Genomic DNA, 12,404 nt, shown 5'->3' with positions numbered 1-12,404 from the left:
TTCCCACGCTTCCCCGTCCCCGGGCCCTGATTGGCCTGGGGGGAGGGGAACAGGCCAACCTTTTCCAGGGCATGGATGCATAGTGGGAAAGGGGGGCAAAGGGGCTCCTCCACCCCCAGAACAATCATAGTCTGGGGGTGGGGTAGCCCCACCCCTTCCTGTTTAGGCCCCGCCCATTCCGGGGTGCCCAAGGGCTACTTCAAAAATTTTGGAAGTGGCCCCCAGGAAGAAATTATTTCCCACCCCTGAGTTAACAGAACCTTTGGTGGGTTGGGAAGTAAGTCTGTCCTCTGTTTAAGTCAGATGCTTAATCCTGCATTCAATTTTCACTCAAGAAGCAGTCTGACCTTAATTTGGATTTTTCTAATCCTTTGTTTTTGAAAGCTTTGTAAATATTAAGCTTATGCATAAAAACACTAACACAGCATCAATAAAAGCATAAGCATAAAAATACTAACACAGCCTGGGACAGATACTACTAGCCTTCCATCTTCTTTTACTGTAAAAATATATCCAAGCAGGAAAGTAGCTCATTTAGATAAATGTATTGTCTTGTCATGTTTAGGGAAGGTGGTTGTAAATCTGATGCACACAAAAAAAGTGCATCTCAGCTTCCATCTTTTAAAGAGTGAATGTGCAATTTGCAGCGAATCTAAATGGCAGAGTCAACACTTCTAAGTAATGGGTGGAATTTGTCCTCTAGCTGAGTTATTCAGAAAAATAGAAGCAATATGATGGATGACACTTGCATCTTTCTGAAAGTTATGCATATTAAATTTTCTAAGGTTTTATTCATAGGAACAGGAGAGCAGATGTGTTCTACAACACCTATGAATCTTGAAGTGTATTTACTGCCAGGACCTATCTGCACAACAAAAGCAACCATGTCTGAACACCCAGTTACAACATTGTTGAAAACTGTTGTGCTATTGGGTTCTAACTCTGTTGTAACCATTGCATGCAACCAAGGAAAAGCCTTGGATTTTAGCTAAAGGCTGTAGCATGGTTATGAAACATAATCAAGTTCTACCTACAAACTTTAACCTTATTGTAATGAGGTTAAAGGACAGGTGTGTTGTAATCCCCTACCATCTACAGAATGTAATAGATATTAATAAACTTCCCATGGGTTTTTGAACCATTCTATAAAATTAGCTATAGAATTGTGTCTCTGCTATAGAATTTTTATAGGATGAGTCAATCTATAGAAAACATAATTTTCTACTTAATTTTAATGTTTTTACAATATTTTCTATAGATCCCAATTGGTTTCATTATTATTACATTCCATGGGAATTTTCCATGCAGGCAGATCCTTTTACTCCATTATTTTTCTAGTACAGATGGACTCTTAGGGTATTTCTACACTTGTACCCTCTTTTGAGAGAGGGATGCAAATGAAGTCATTCGAAATTGCAAATGAAGCCGGGATTTAAATATTTCGCGCTTCATTTGCATATTCGCATTATGGCGCTATTTCGAAATAGCGCTATTTCGAAATAACAGACGCTGTTAAGAAGTGGTTATTTAGAGAGAAACCCCTTCTCTTGAAATAACTGGTAAACTTCATTGTATGAGAAATAAGGGTTATTTCGAGAGAAGGGTTTTCTCTCGAAATAACCGCGTCTTAACAGCAACTGTTATTTCAAAATAGCGCCATAATTCAAATATGCAAATGAAGCATGGGATATTTAAATCCTGGGGTTCTTTTGCAATTGCAAACTACCTTCATTTGCATCCCTCTCTTGAAAGAGGGTGAAAGTATAGATATACCCCTAGAAACAGAACTGAGAAACACTGCATACTGGTCCAAGTGTCAACTTACCCCAAGTTTGTGGTGTTCAGATGTGGGAGTCTGACTTGTCCCTTAATAGAATGAGTGGGGACAGCCCCTGAAGCTCAGATCGAAATCAGACCCAACAATTTGGTTTATGTCCATACTTACTTGCTATTTTGGAACATGATTATGTGAATAATTGTTCTGAAGAAGATATACAATATCCTACCGTATATTCCGGCGTACAAGACAACCTCTGATGTTAAAAAACATCCCCCAAAAATCAGGGGTCGTCTTGTACGCCGGGTATACATCCCAGGCGCGCCTGGGATGCCCCACCGCCGGAGCCCCTCCGCGGCTTTGAAAGCCTCAGGGGAAGCCGGCGGGGGAGCAGCCCAAGCGCGCCTGGGATGCCCGGCCGCCGGCTTCCCCCGAGGCTTTCAAAGCCGCGGAGGGGCTCCAGCGGGGGAGCAGCCCAGGCGCGCCTGGGATGCCCAGCCACCGGCTTCCCCCGAGGCTTTCAAAGCTGCGGAGGGGCTCCGGCAGGGGAGCAGCCCAGGCGCGCCTGGGATGCTCCCCCACCGGCTTCCCCCGAGGCTTTCAAAGCTGCTGCGGCTTTGCTCCCGGTGCCTCTGGTCTGCTGGGGACCATCTCCAGCAGACCAGGGACACCGGGAGCAAAGGAGGCGGAGGGGCGCTGGGGTATAAGATGAAACCCTATCTTTTAATTAAAAAGATAGGGGGTCGTCTTATACGCCCAGTCGCCCTATACGCCGGAAAATACGGTATATAAAGTCACAATTAACTACTCTGGGGAATTTTCATTGCTATTATTTTTTTCAGAAATTATGTAAATAAGACAGCTCTTTTGTATGCTCACAATTTAGTACTACTGATTTCCATTAAGGTGTGGGTCCATGTGATCTCAGATAAATTAGCTTGACTCTGAGAATGGTCTTAACCATGGCTTTTCTTCTTGAAAACATTTCATAACAAGTAGTAAAGACAAAATATCTCCAATTTGCTTCCTTATACCTGACAGTATTACAAACGTGTGACATGGCTATACAATCATCCTGCCAACAGAGAACAAGATGTCTCTTCAAGCAGCTTTTCCAAACTCCTAATCATTTAAGGAGTTTAGTTAAAGCCCTTTAAGAGAAAAACACCTTTTTGTTTTCAGAAAGGACAGGCAGACATTTAACACCTGGCAGAATTTCAGATGCCAGGGACTGGCCAAAGCAACCAACCAATCGGTAAAAAGGATACATTCCCTTCAAGAGAACCCCCAAGACAGATGTGGCACCTCACGCCCACCTGTGCTAACTGCCAGTTCACCACAAGAAAGTTCACAGCGGTGGGAATGCCCTTACTTATCACAAGTTCTCATCTCTGTGGTGCAGGGAACTCATCTCGTGAGGCTGCCAAGAATCATTATCAAGGGTTTCCTCATCTTTCATGTGTCACTTCAACTATTGTGAGCTGAACTTTTCTGGTTTGTGAAGCCGACATTTTCAAGCCCTCTCATCAGGACTCAGGCTGAGTAGATGAACGATGTGCTGAAGAGGTCTGTTGGGATCAGGACAAATGAATCTTGCCCCGATATTTTCAGTTGCCATTTTGCATCCACTACTATAGCTTCTGAGATGCGTAGCACTCACAGCTGCTCCACAATGCTTTAGTCAGGGAATTTTGACCAGCAGAAGCGCATACCTGCATGCAACTAAACTAGGGTTCAGGACCCTTCCTGGTGTGGTCTGAAGAAGATGCAGGCCCCTGGTGAACTGAAACTGAACAGGTTTCACTGTCTGCATGGCCTTTCCTGTCCTCATTTGGACAGCGGAATCTGGGCCAAAGTGAAAATCAAGCTATCACTGGTGTTATTAAAAATGTGTGGTAAAAAGCATGGAAGGCACATTTCATCCTAGTAGGTAGGTGGATATTTTTACATCCAGGCTGTTGGTTAGTCAAACTGCAATACATGGTGGTGTTGGATTTGTGCCATATATTGGGCCTTAGAATTGAGTTTTATGTTGAGTTCTACATCACAAAGGTTTGCTAATTCTTGAGTGGAGAGGAAGGGAATCTAGGGGTCAGCAACCTTCAGCACATGGCTCATCAGGGTAATCCACTGGCAGGCTACAAGACACTTTGTGTACATTTACCGTCTACAGACACATCTCTTCGCAGGTCACAGTGGCCGCAGTTCACCCCCATGCTGCTTCCCACAGCTCCTGTGAACTGCAGCCACTGGGAGCTGGGGTGTGTGTGCCTGCAAATGGCCAATATAAAAAAATATTTTAAAAAAGTCTCCCGGCCTGCCATAGACCTTGATGGGCTGCATGCTGCAGACTGCTGACCCCTGCAATTAAACAATACCAGATAGTTATCCATTTGTATCAGCTGAAGGAAGACTTTATGAATAATTAGAGGACAAGAAATATGGTTTCCCAGCAGCAGAAGCAAGGAAATGGGAAGTTAACAACTCGATCACATCTAAGGAGGTCAATAAAATGAGCTGATCAGCACATCTAACTTACTGTGCCTGATCACCAGTATCCTATTTATCTTTAGAAGCAAAGGGGAAAAGGATAACTCATGAGAGGCCTAAGTGAAGTAACCCATCTCTCTGGTGCAATATTCATCTTGTGCAGAGTTAAACCTCATTGTTTAATGTTGAACATTAGTTAATTTCTTTATCTCAAACTGAGCCATGTAATGATCAATCTGAGGGTATATCTACACAACACGCTTATTTCGAAATAAGCTATTTTGGAAAAAAAAATCGAAATAGCACATCTATACTACAGAGAAGCATCAAAATTAGTCCAAGGCAGACTGCCCTAATGTGGACGTGCTACTTCAATTTAGCAAACAGCCCCAGTGGCTGAGGAAATCAAGAAGAATTGAGTCCTACATACCTCATGACTCTCAGGAGAATGCTGATCCATACACTGAGGGTATGTCTACACTTGCAGCCTAATTCGAAATAGGGCTGCAAATATAGGCATTCGAAATTGCAAATCAAGGCCAGGATTTAAATATCCCGTGCTTGATTTGCATCTTCCCGGTCGGGCGCCTTTTTTTTTTTTTTTTTAAATTGACAAGCCCGGAATAACTACATGCGGCAGTGAAACGGGCATTCGAAATAAAGCCATAGTTCAAACTACCTGTTAAACCTCATTGCAGGAAGAATAACAGGTATTTCGAACTAGGGCTTTATTTTGAACACCCATTTCACTGCCATGTGTAGACGCAGGCAGTTATTCCGGGCTTGTCAATTTCAAAAATGGCGCCCGGCCGGGAAGATGCAAATCAAGCGCAGGATATTTAAATCCCGGGCTTGATTTGCAATTTCGAATGCCTACATTTGCAGCCCTATTTCGAATGAGGCTGCAAGTGTAGACATACCTTCAGTGTATGGATCAGCATTCTCCTCAGTGCTTTTGGTCACATGTTCTCCTTTCCTTACATGTTATGCAGCACATTGAATGCATTTCCACTGGTATAGAATGTATGTCATGTGGTGAAAAACCTTGGAACCATTTCCCATAGAAATGTGTGAAATGTCCACATTCATGGTCTAAATTAAGCTATATACTGGGTTAAATCACTGCTGTTCTGCGTCTCCTGTCACTTTGTGACCAAACTATTTTGTGACCCCCCCAAAAAAAAAAACATGATTTTTCAGGAATTATACACATTTAATTTAAATCACCATAAGGAGAAAACACTGAAAAATAGAACTATTACTTGTCTGAAAAACTGAAATCACACAGAAGGCATCAAAATTTTTCTTTTCATCATTGGTCCACAGATCTGTATCTTTACATCTTATAAGACTAAAGGCTGAATGCTCAGTTGCAACAAGCTCATGTTACACTCCTGAGGGAGCCAGGCAAAAACAGCTCTGAGGCAACACGGGGCTGGTTGAAGGCTGAAGCCAGCACAGAATATAGTCAGAGCAGTCATGGAGCTACTCTAATTTACACTAGTTTATACTGACCTCTAAGAATCATTATTCCAGCAAGGATAGTCTATAGCACTGCAGGCATTATATGACACTCGCTTTTTCTTCACCATGGGAATTCCTAGTTGCCTTTTAAGGCACCATTCCTTTTGGTTTGTGATGCCAGAGAACGACAAAGCAACTGGAAGAGGAGCTGAGAACCAAAACCAGTGATATATGATATGATGCTTATAGAAACCATATAGTCTGGTGGGCTGTCAAATGCTTTAATTTATCTGCATGTACTCAGGTATGGCTGCTTGCCGCTCCTGTTGGCAATGGATCATCATTCCCAGACACTGGGAGCTTCAGGATGTGGTATCCCAGTCTGCACCACTTCCCACAGCTCCGGTTGGCCAAGAACAGTGATCCGTGGTCAACTGGAGCTGCAAGCAGCCATACCTCATGACCGCATCTGGCCCCTGCTCTAGGGATATGGAAAAGGGGCAGAGAGAGAGGAATCTACCCTCACAGGCTGGAGCTACCATGCTTAGACTGTGAGTTCACTGGAGCAGGGGGCACTCTTTTGTTGGGTTTGAACAGCACCTACCACAGTGGGGTCCTGCTCTATGACTAGGACTCCTAGACACTATAGTAATATGAATGCTATGCAGTGAGCATTGCAGCCCAGTGCTGCACAGGGTAGGAATATCTGAACATCCCATAGGTTCTATGAGAGGCCCAAACTGGCCCCATTGCAAAAGAGGGAGCTACAATTGCAGAATAGGAGCTGGATTTTTCCCCTTAAAAATATTTTCCCAGCTGATTAACAGCGAATGCCCCACAAGGTACGTCAGCTTCCCTCTTCAGATCCTGTTGACTTGAGGCCGATCCATACTTTCTTCTGTTCAGACGAGTTCATAATGGCCTTCATCTCAGCCTCAGAGAACTTGGGGGTCAATGCCACGCTATCATAGTCAAATTCTTTATCAAGGGAGAATAGCTGAACCTCATCCCCACATGGCTGCAACAGGGACAAACACAGAAATATAAATAAAACAGCAGCAAGTAACGATAAAGAAGCTTACAACGGAAACTTCCGATTAATATTTAATTAACCTATTTTTTAGACTCCAGCACTCTCAGCTGATTAAGTTGTTTTTAAGTAAAAGAATAAATTCAATTATTCAATTTGACCTAATTTAAGCCATTTAATGTGCCCCATTTGTACCATACTGTATCTGAATGAATATCATTAACTAATTTTTGCTCAAGGCAAGGAATCAAAAAACCTCCCTTGCATACATCTATTACATTTACACCACTTGTAGCAGCAGGGCTGTGAGGATATAGAAAAAATATGTAGAGCAACATTAAGTAGCAAGGATAGATCCTACAACTTTAAAATTTGGCTAGATTTAAGTGTTGTTTGCTCAACTGCTACTACATTTTGCAGCATTGTGAATGTGTATAAGAAAGAAAAAAAGAAGCATGCAGAGAACCTGTATGCAAGGGTGTGCAGTGGGTTATTTTGGTTGAGGAAAGGTACCGTATTGCAAAATTACTATTGGCTCTGCTGACATGTCGCATGGAATATTTTTAATCACAAATGTGTTTTGAAAAAAATTCAGTTGGGCACAATTTATACATAGGATCAATAAATAAATAATAACAGTTTAAAGGCTGCATAAGGACAAGCAAAGGGACCATAACATAAAATGTTTTAGATAAGACCCGAGATAAGACGTGCCCATCTGTAATTTCGAGGATTCATTTTATTAGCACATCTATCCACCAGTGCAGGATTGTTCCCTGTGTTTTGCCCAATTTAGCATAATATGTCTATGTCTACATTGCACTGTCACCCAGGGAGGTGGGACCTAGGTTTGTAGACTTCTGGTTTCCAAGCCTGAGTTTATAGTTCATAGTAACCTGGGTCTCAGCTGTGCTAACACGTCCATGCTGCACTACAAAGAGCTTTGGACTCAAATCTGTGGTTCAATCTGAATCCACACTGCTAAATGACAGGTTTGGGCCCAAGTCACCATGGGACTCAGGCTCTGACCCTCCCAACTAGCAGGGCCTTAGCACTCAGGATTTCAGTGCTTGCTGATCCAAATCAGACTAATTTGTGGGCGCACAGAAGTGGGGCTTGGGCTCAAACCTCAACCAGAGTCTGAGCTCAGTGCACAGTGTAGATCACGGGTGGGCAATAATTTTTTGCTGGGGGCCACTTTGGAAATTTTTGAAGAGGCCCCAGGCCGCCCAGGAAGGGGTGGGGCATCAAGCGGAAGGGGCGTGGGGTATCAAGCAGAAGATAATGATTGGTCTGGGGTGAGGGAGTGCCTTGGCCCCCCTCCTGTTCTCTTAGGTGCCCATGCCCCTGGCATGGGAGGAGACTTGCCCGCTCCCCTGCCCCTAGGCCAAATCAGCATGCAATGCTTCAAAGCACCACATGCTCCTGGCAGGGCGGGAGGAGGCTTCACGTACTCCCCTGTCCCTAGACCAATTAGGGCCCGGGGCAGAGGAACGCGTGAAGCCTTCTCTTTTCTGCCCCTGCCCTGCGAGCAGTGCTTCTCCTGGAAAGGCAGGAGTAGGCTTCCTGATTGGCCTGGGGGTGTGGGAGCAGCAGGGCCCCCGTGGGCCGGATCCGGCCCAGGGAGGCCCTTTTGCCCATCCCTGGTGTAGATGCACCCTCTGGACTTCAATAGCAATAGACAATCATCATTTTCTTGAGCATCAAGAAATCAATGCTACAAAGTGCTGAGTACTCCTGCCCCACCCCAGCAAATCTTAAACATACTTCATGTCAAGCATGTGATTAATCCCACTAAAAACAATGACACTACTCATGTGCTTCAAATGAAACACATGCTTAGGTGCTGTGCAATCATCTTGCAAGATTGAGCCCCAAATGCTCTGCATGTGATGAGACGCTTCAGAATTCACAAGATGAAAATAGTGAAGGTGTGGCATCAACCAGCATGCTACAGCAGCCTGACGGCAAAAGAGAGGAATGATGAGCAAAACAAGTCTAGGCTGAGATTTTCAGTTTTCTGTTTTTCATCTGAGTTTGTGTCACATGCAGCTTCGTGCATGGCACTATTTGAACACTGGGATTGAGGTGTTTTTCATCAGATAGTAGCACCTCAGATTGTTCAAGGGAGGGGAGGTCAGATGGTGTAACTGAGGGCAATAGGATACAATTAAGGGGAAAATGTGAGCAGAATATGAGGAACAATTTCCTGAGCATGAGCTTGGTTATATTGAACACTAGCCTCTCCTGGGCACTGTCCCATCTCTTGAGTAAGTTTGCCCACTCTTATTTAAAGCACTGCAGAACAATTTTGTATTGGCAGTAGGGTGGACCAGATGACCCCACAATAATTGATCTTTCCTATTCCTAGTTCCTGTGTTACTATTAACTTTTTCCACTAGCACTTTCATGACAGAAACTTTGGTATCAACAATGACTTTGGCAGCAGAAGTAAAATGTAACTTGAAGCAGGCACACATAGGGTTTCTATTATAATCCACCTATTTCTCCTCAAGCGAGTTCATTAAATTGTAGTCGATGGAAGGAAATGTCTAACTTTTCCTTAGATTGCTTACAGTACAAGATCCTGGTACACAAATGTTCTCCCAACCTGCTGAGCACACACCCAATCAGTAAGTTACACAGGGCTGTTTGTTAGGGCTTTGGCCCAACAAATATGTACTGAAAGTGGGGCAGCTTCAGCAGAAAAGAGCAAGGGTAAGTCTACACTGCAGGGTATCACCTGTGTCTACACAAGGCGTCCATTATTTTGAAATATTTTTCGAAATAACAGGCATGCTATTTTGCCATCCCAGTAAACCTCGTTGCACGAGGGATAAGGGATGGTTCAAAATAGCATGTTATTTTGAAATTTGGCACTATGTGGATGCTCCAAACTTCAAAATAAGCTATTTTGAAATAGATTGAACATAAGATATGCAATTTGCTTGTGCAAATTGTGTATCTTATTTCGAGTTTAGAGTGCTGTGTAGACTCATCCCTAGGGAAGCCCCAGGTCAGAATAGCACCTAGGTATTAGGCCAGTCACTTAAGAGGTAAAAGACTAAGGATTTCTTGCCTGTGGAAGCTGTTTAATTAAAAGTTGGTCAGGCCAGGCATTGCTTCTAGCTTCTTCTGTAGCCCAGAGGGTTGGTTGTGGGCTTGGACTGGCAGGTGTGTGTTTGAGGCTATCCTGGGACCTATGCTTACCCATGTTCTGTAAGAGCCCTGAGCTTGCTGCTCCCTTGTCTGTTGAATCTGTTTTGGTTGAGCTAAATGTGCTTTGAGCCAGGCTCACAGCTACCATCACACTCTAGTCCAGTTGCTTAAATAAGACAGCAGGAGACTTGAGGCATTTCATATGCATTGTGAACAGCAACTGGGCGTATGTGATTTTTATCAGTAATAGGGATGTATTACTGAGAACTAGCCTCAAGAGGACGAAGTCTTCATTGCTCACTGCTAGCTGGAACTTTTTGGTCATATAGCCTGTGCCTGCCTCAGGGATAAAGTCCCTGCACATTGAGCCCTGAAGATTGGACTTAAGGTCGGGGGAGACGTTGCCCAGCCATGGACAAATGGCAGCCTTGTGCTCATCCCTGATTAAAACAAAGTTGTTACTGATTTGATACAGCCAAATTAAACACCTGAAATAAGGTCATACAATGTGGCCATGGGCATTCAGTGTTATGGACCCACCTTGCCAAGCATATTGTTGTTGTTATGAAAGAACCCCCAGGTACACTGGAAGATTCATAGAACTTTCAAGCAAGCCTGAGCTGGTTTAAGGCTTTCCAAGAGAAACAAGTAAAATCCCCCATTTCCAGACAGTTTCAAACTTCTGTCTGTTTTGGTTTGATATTGTGGATTGACATGAAATGGAAGGTAAAATGTGTGTGTATGTGTGCGTCTGCATGGGTGCTAGGGTTGCCAGGTAGACCCCGCTAAAAAACTGGACACGCTTGTCCGGAGGGGGGGGGGGCGGGGGCGGGGCTGGCTGGGAGAGGGGCAGGGGCCGCGGGGCTAGATGGGAGGGGGGGCGGGAAGCAGAGCTGGCGGGGGATCGGGAGCCATGGGTCTGGAGGGGAGGATGGGGGGGACAGAGGAAGGGGAGCGGGAAGCAGACCGGGGGAGGGGGGGGTGCAGCCACTGGCTGCAGCCAGAGTCCTTCTGGCCACGCCCCCGGCAGGCGCTCCATTTACTTGCCAGCAGAAGACGGACGAGGGCGGGGATGGGAGCCAGTCCCCCCGCCCGGCTTCTGCAAGCAACCAGAGGCTCCCAGCTGGGAGGCGGGGCTGCGATTGGCGCTGGGAGCCTCTGGTCCCATGCAAAAGCTGGGCAGGAGGAGGAAGATAGCTGGGAGTCCCGGTGGGCCCCTCCCCCCCGGTCCCACCCGCAACCCAACCCAGCTTTTGCGCACGACCACAGGGCTCCCAAAGCCAATCTCGCTCCACTTCCCAGTCGCTCCCCCTGCCAGGCTTCCCTCCAGCGCCCTGCCAGAAATTCACAAAATACCGGACATTGCACATGTCCGGTATTTTCTGAATTTTTCTACCGAACAGACTGTGCAAATACCGGACTGCCCGGTAGAAAACCGGACACCTGGCAACCTTAATGGGTGTGTGTGTATACTCCTTTCCAACTGGTTGTCAAGAGGGCTGAGTCGTTCAAGACAGTGTGTTCAGATTGCAGCCTCCAACAGAGCCATGAATTCAAATCCCACTCCTGGTAGTCCTTTTCATGCCGCTTGGCAGGGGGAGTTGGGCATGGCGACCTTCTAAGCCTTTTTTTGATAGATTTTTTTTTTGAAGACCAGGACATTAACAGGGTCCAAAAAAGAACTAGATACATTTCTGGAGGTTAGGTCCATCAATATTTATTAGCCAGGATGAGTAGGAATGGTGTCCCTAGCCTCTGTTTGTCAGAGGGTAGAAATGGATCACTTGATGATTACCTGTTCTGATCATTCCCTCTGGGGTACCCAGCATCGGCCACTGTCAGCAGACAGGATACTGGGCTAGATGGACTTTTGGTCTGACCTAGTACAGTCATTCTTATGTTCAGGGCTCGCCGAACCGTGGCGAACCCCGCTCGCCAGCCGTGCTGTCCGGTGTTCTGCGCACGCACAGACCGCCCAAACCCAGCTCTTCTGGGATGTAATCTACTCACCACGGGCAAGTAGAGTACATAGACTGTCGAGCCCTTCTTATGTTCCATACTGAACAAGTGTTGGCTCTAGTTCTGGCCTGTGTTGAAGTGTCTCATACAATGAGATCATAGATTACAGTAACTCCTATAGTGCTCCTCCATGTATGTTTGAACAATGTTTTACCTTATTTATGTAAGCTGGTAATCTCTCCTTATGTACATACTGTGATGCTGGCAGACTAGTCACCAGCTCATGCCAAGGTCTCTGTGTCTCGGCGGGATGCTAACAGACACCTACCTGGAATATGTGTGGCTTATTTAATGCAGTATTGAGATAATAGCATGGGCAGTGGATATTGGAGTCAGGGGGAGTCTGAGCATCCCCAAACAGCCTATTGTGCCCCTTCCCCAGGCCAATGTACTTCCCACAGGGAGTCAGGGTTGGACTCATTGCTTGGCCAGTGCTCTGAGGCCTGGAGCCCTGTGGCTGTAGGG

At 45.4% G+C, this 12,404-nt stretch overlaps 1 protein-coding gene across 3 annotated transcripts in view; it reads right to left on the bottom strand.

The window, feature by feature from the left end:
• Positions 1-5,372: 5,372 nt before the first annotated feature.
• Positions 5,373-12,404, bottom strand: part of IFTAP (intraflagellar transport associated protein) — a 68,514-nt gene continuing 61,482 nt past the window's right edge. For 2 of the 3 annotated variants that reach the window (XM_075927507.1, XM_075927509.1), the window contains one exon: positions 5,375-6,749. In XM_075927507.1, coding sequence (XP_075783622.1) covers positions 6,579-6,749 — 171 coding nt within the window. In that variant the 3' untranslated portion in view covers positions 5,375-6,578. Of the gene's footprint in view, positions 6,750-12,404 lie in introns of all 3 variants that reach the window. The other variant, XM_075927510.1, reaches the window with a different exon arrangement.

This window comes from Pelodiscus sinensis, chromosome 4, assembly GCF_049634645.1.
Source record: "Pelodiscus sinensis isolate JC-2024 chromosome 4, ASM4963464v1, whole genome shotgun sequence".
Classification (NCBI taxonomy): domain Eukaryota; kingdom Metazoa; phylum Chordata; order Testudines; family Trionychidae; genus Pelodiscus; species Pelodiscus sinensis.
Note: the sequence above shows the minus strand (reverse complement) of the source record. Positions and strands in the feature narration are given on the sequence as shown.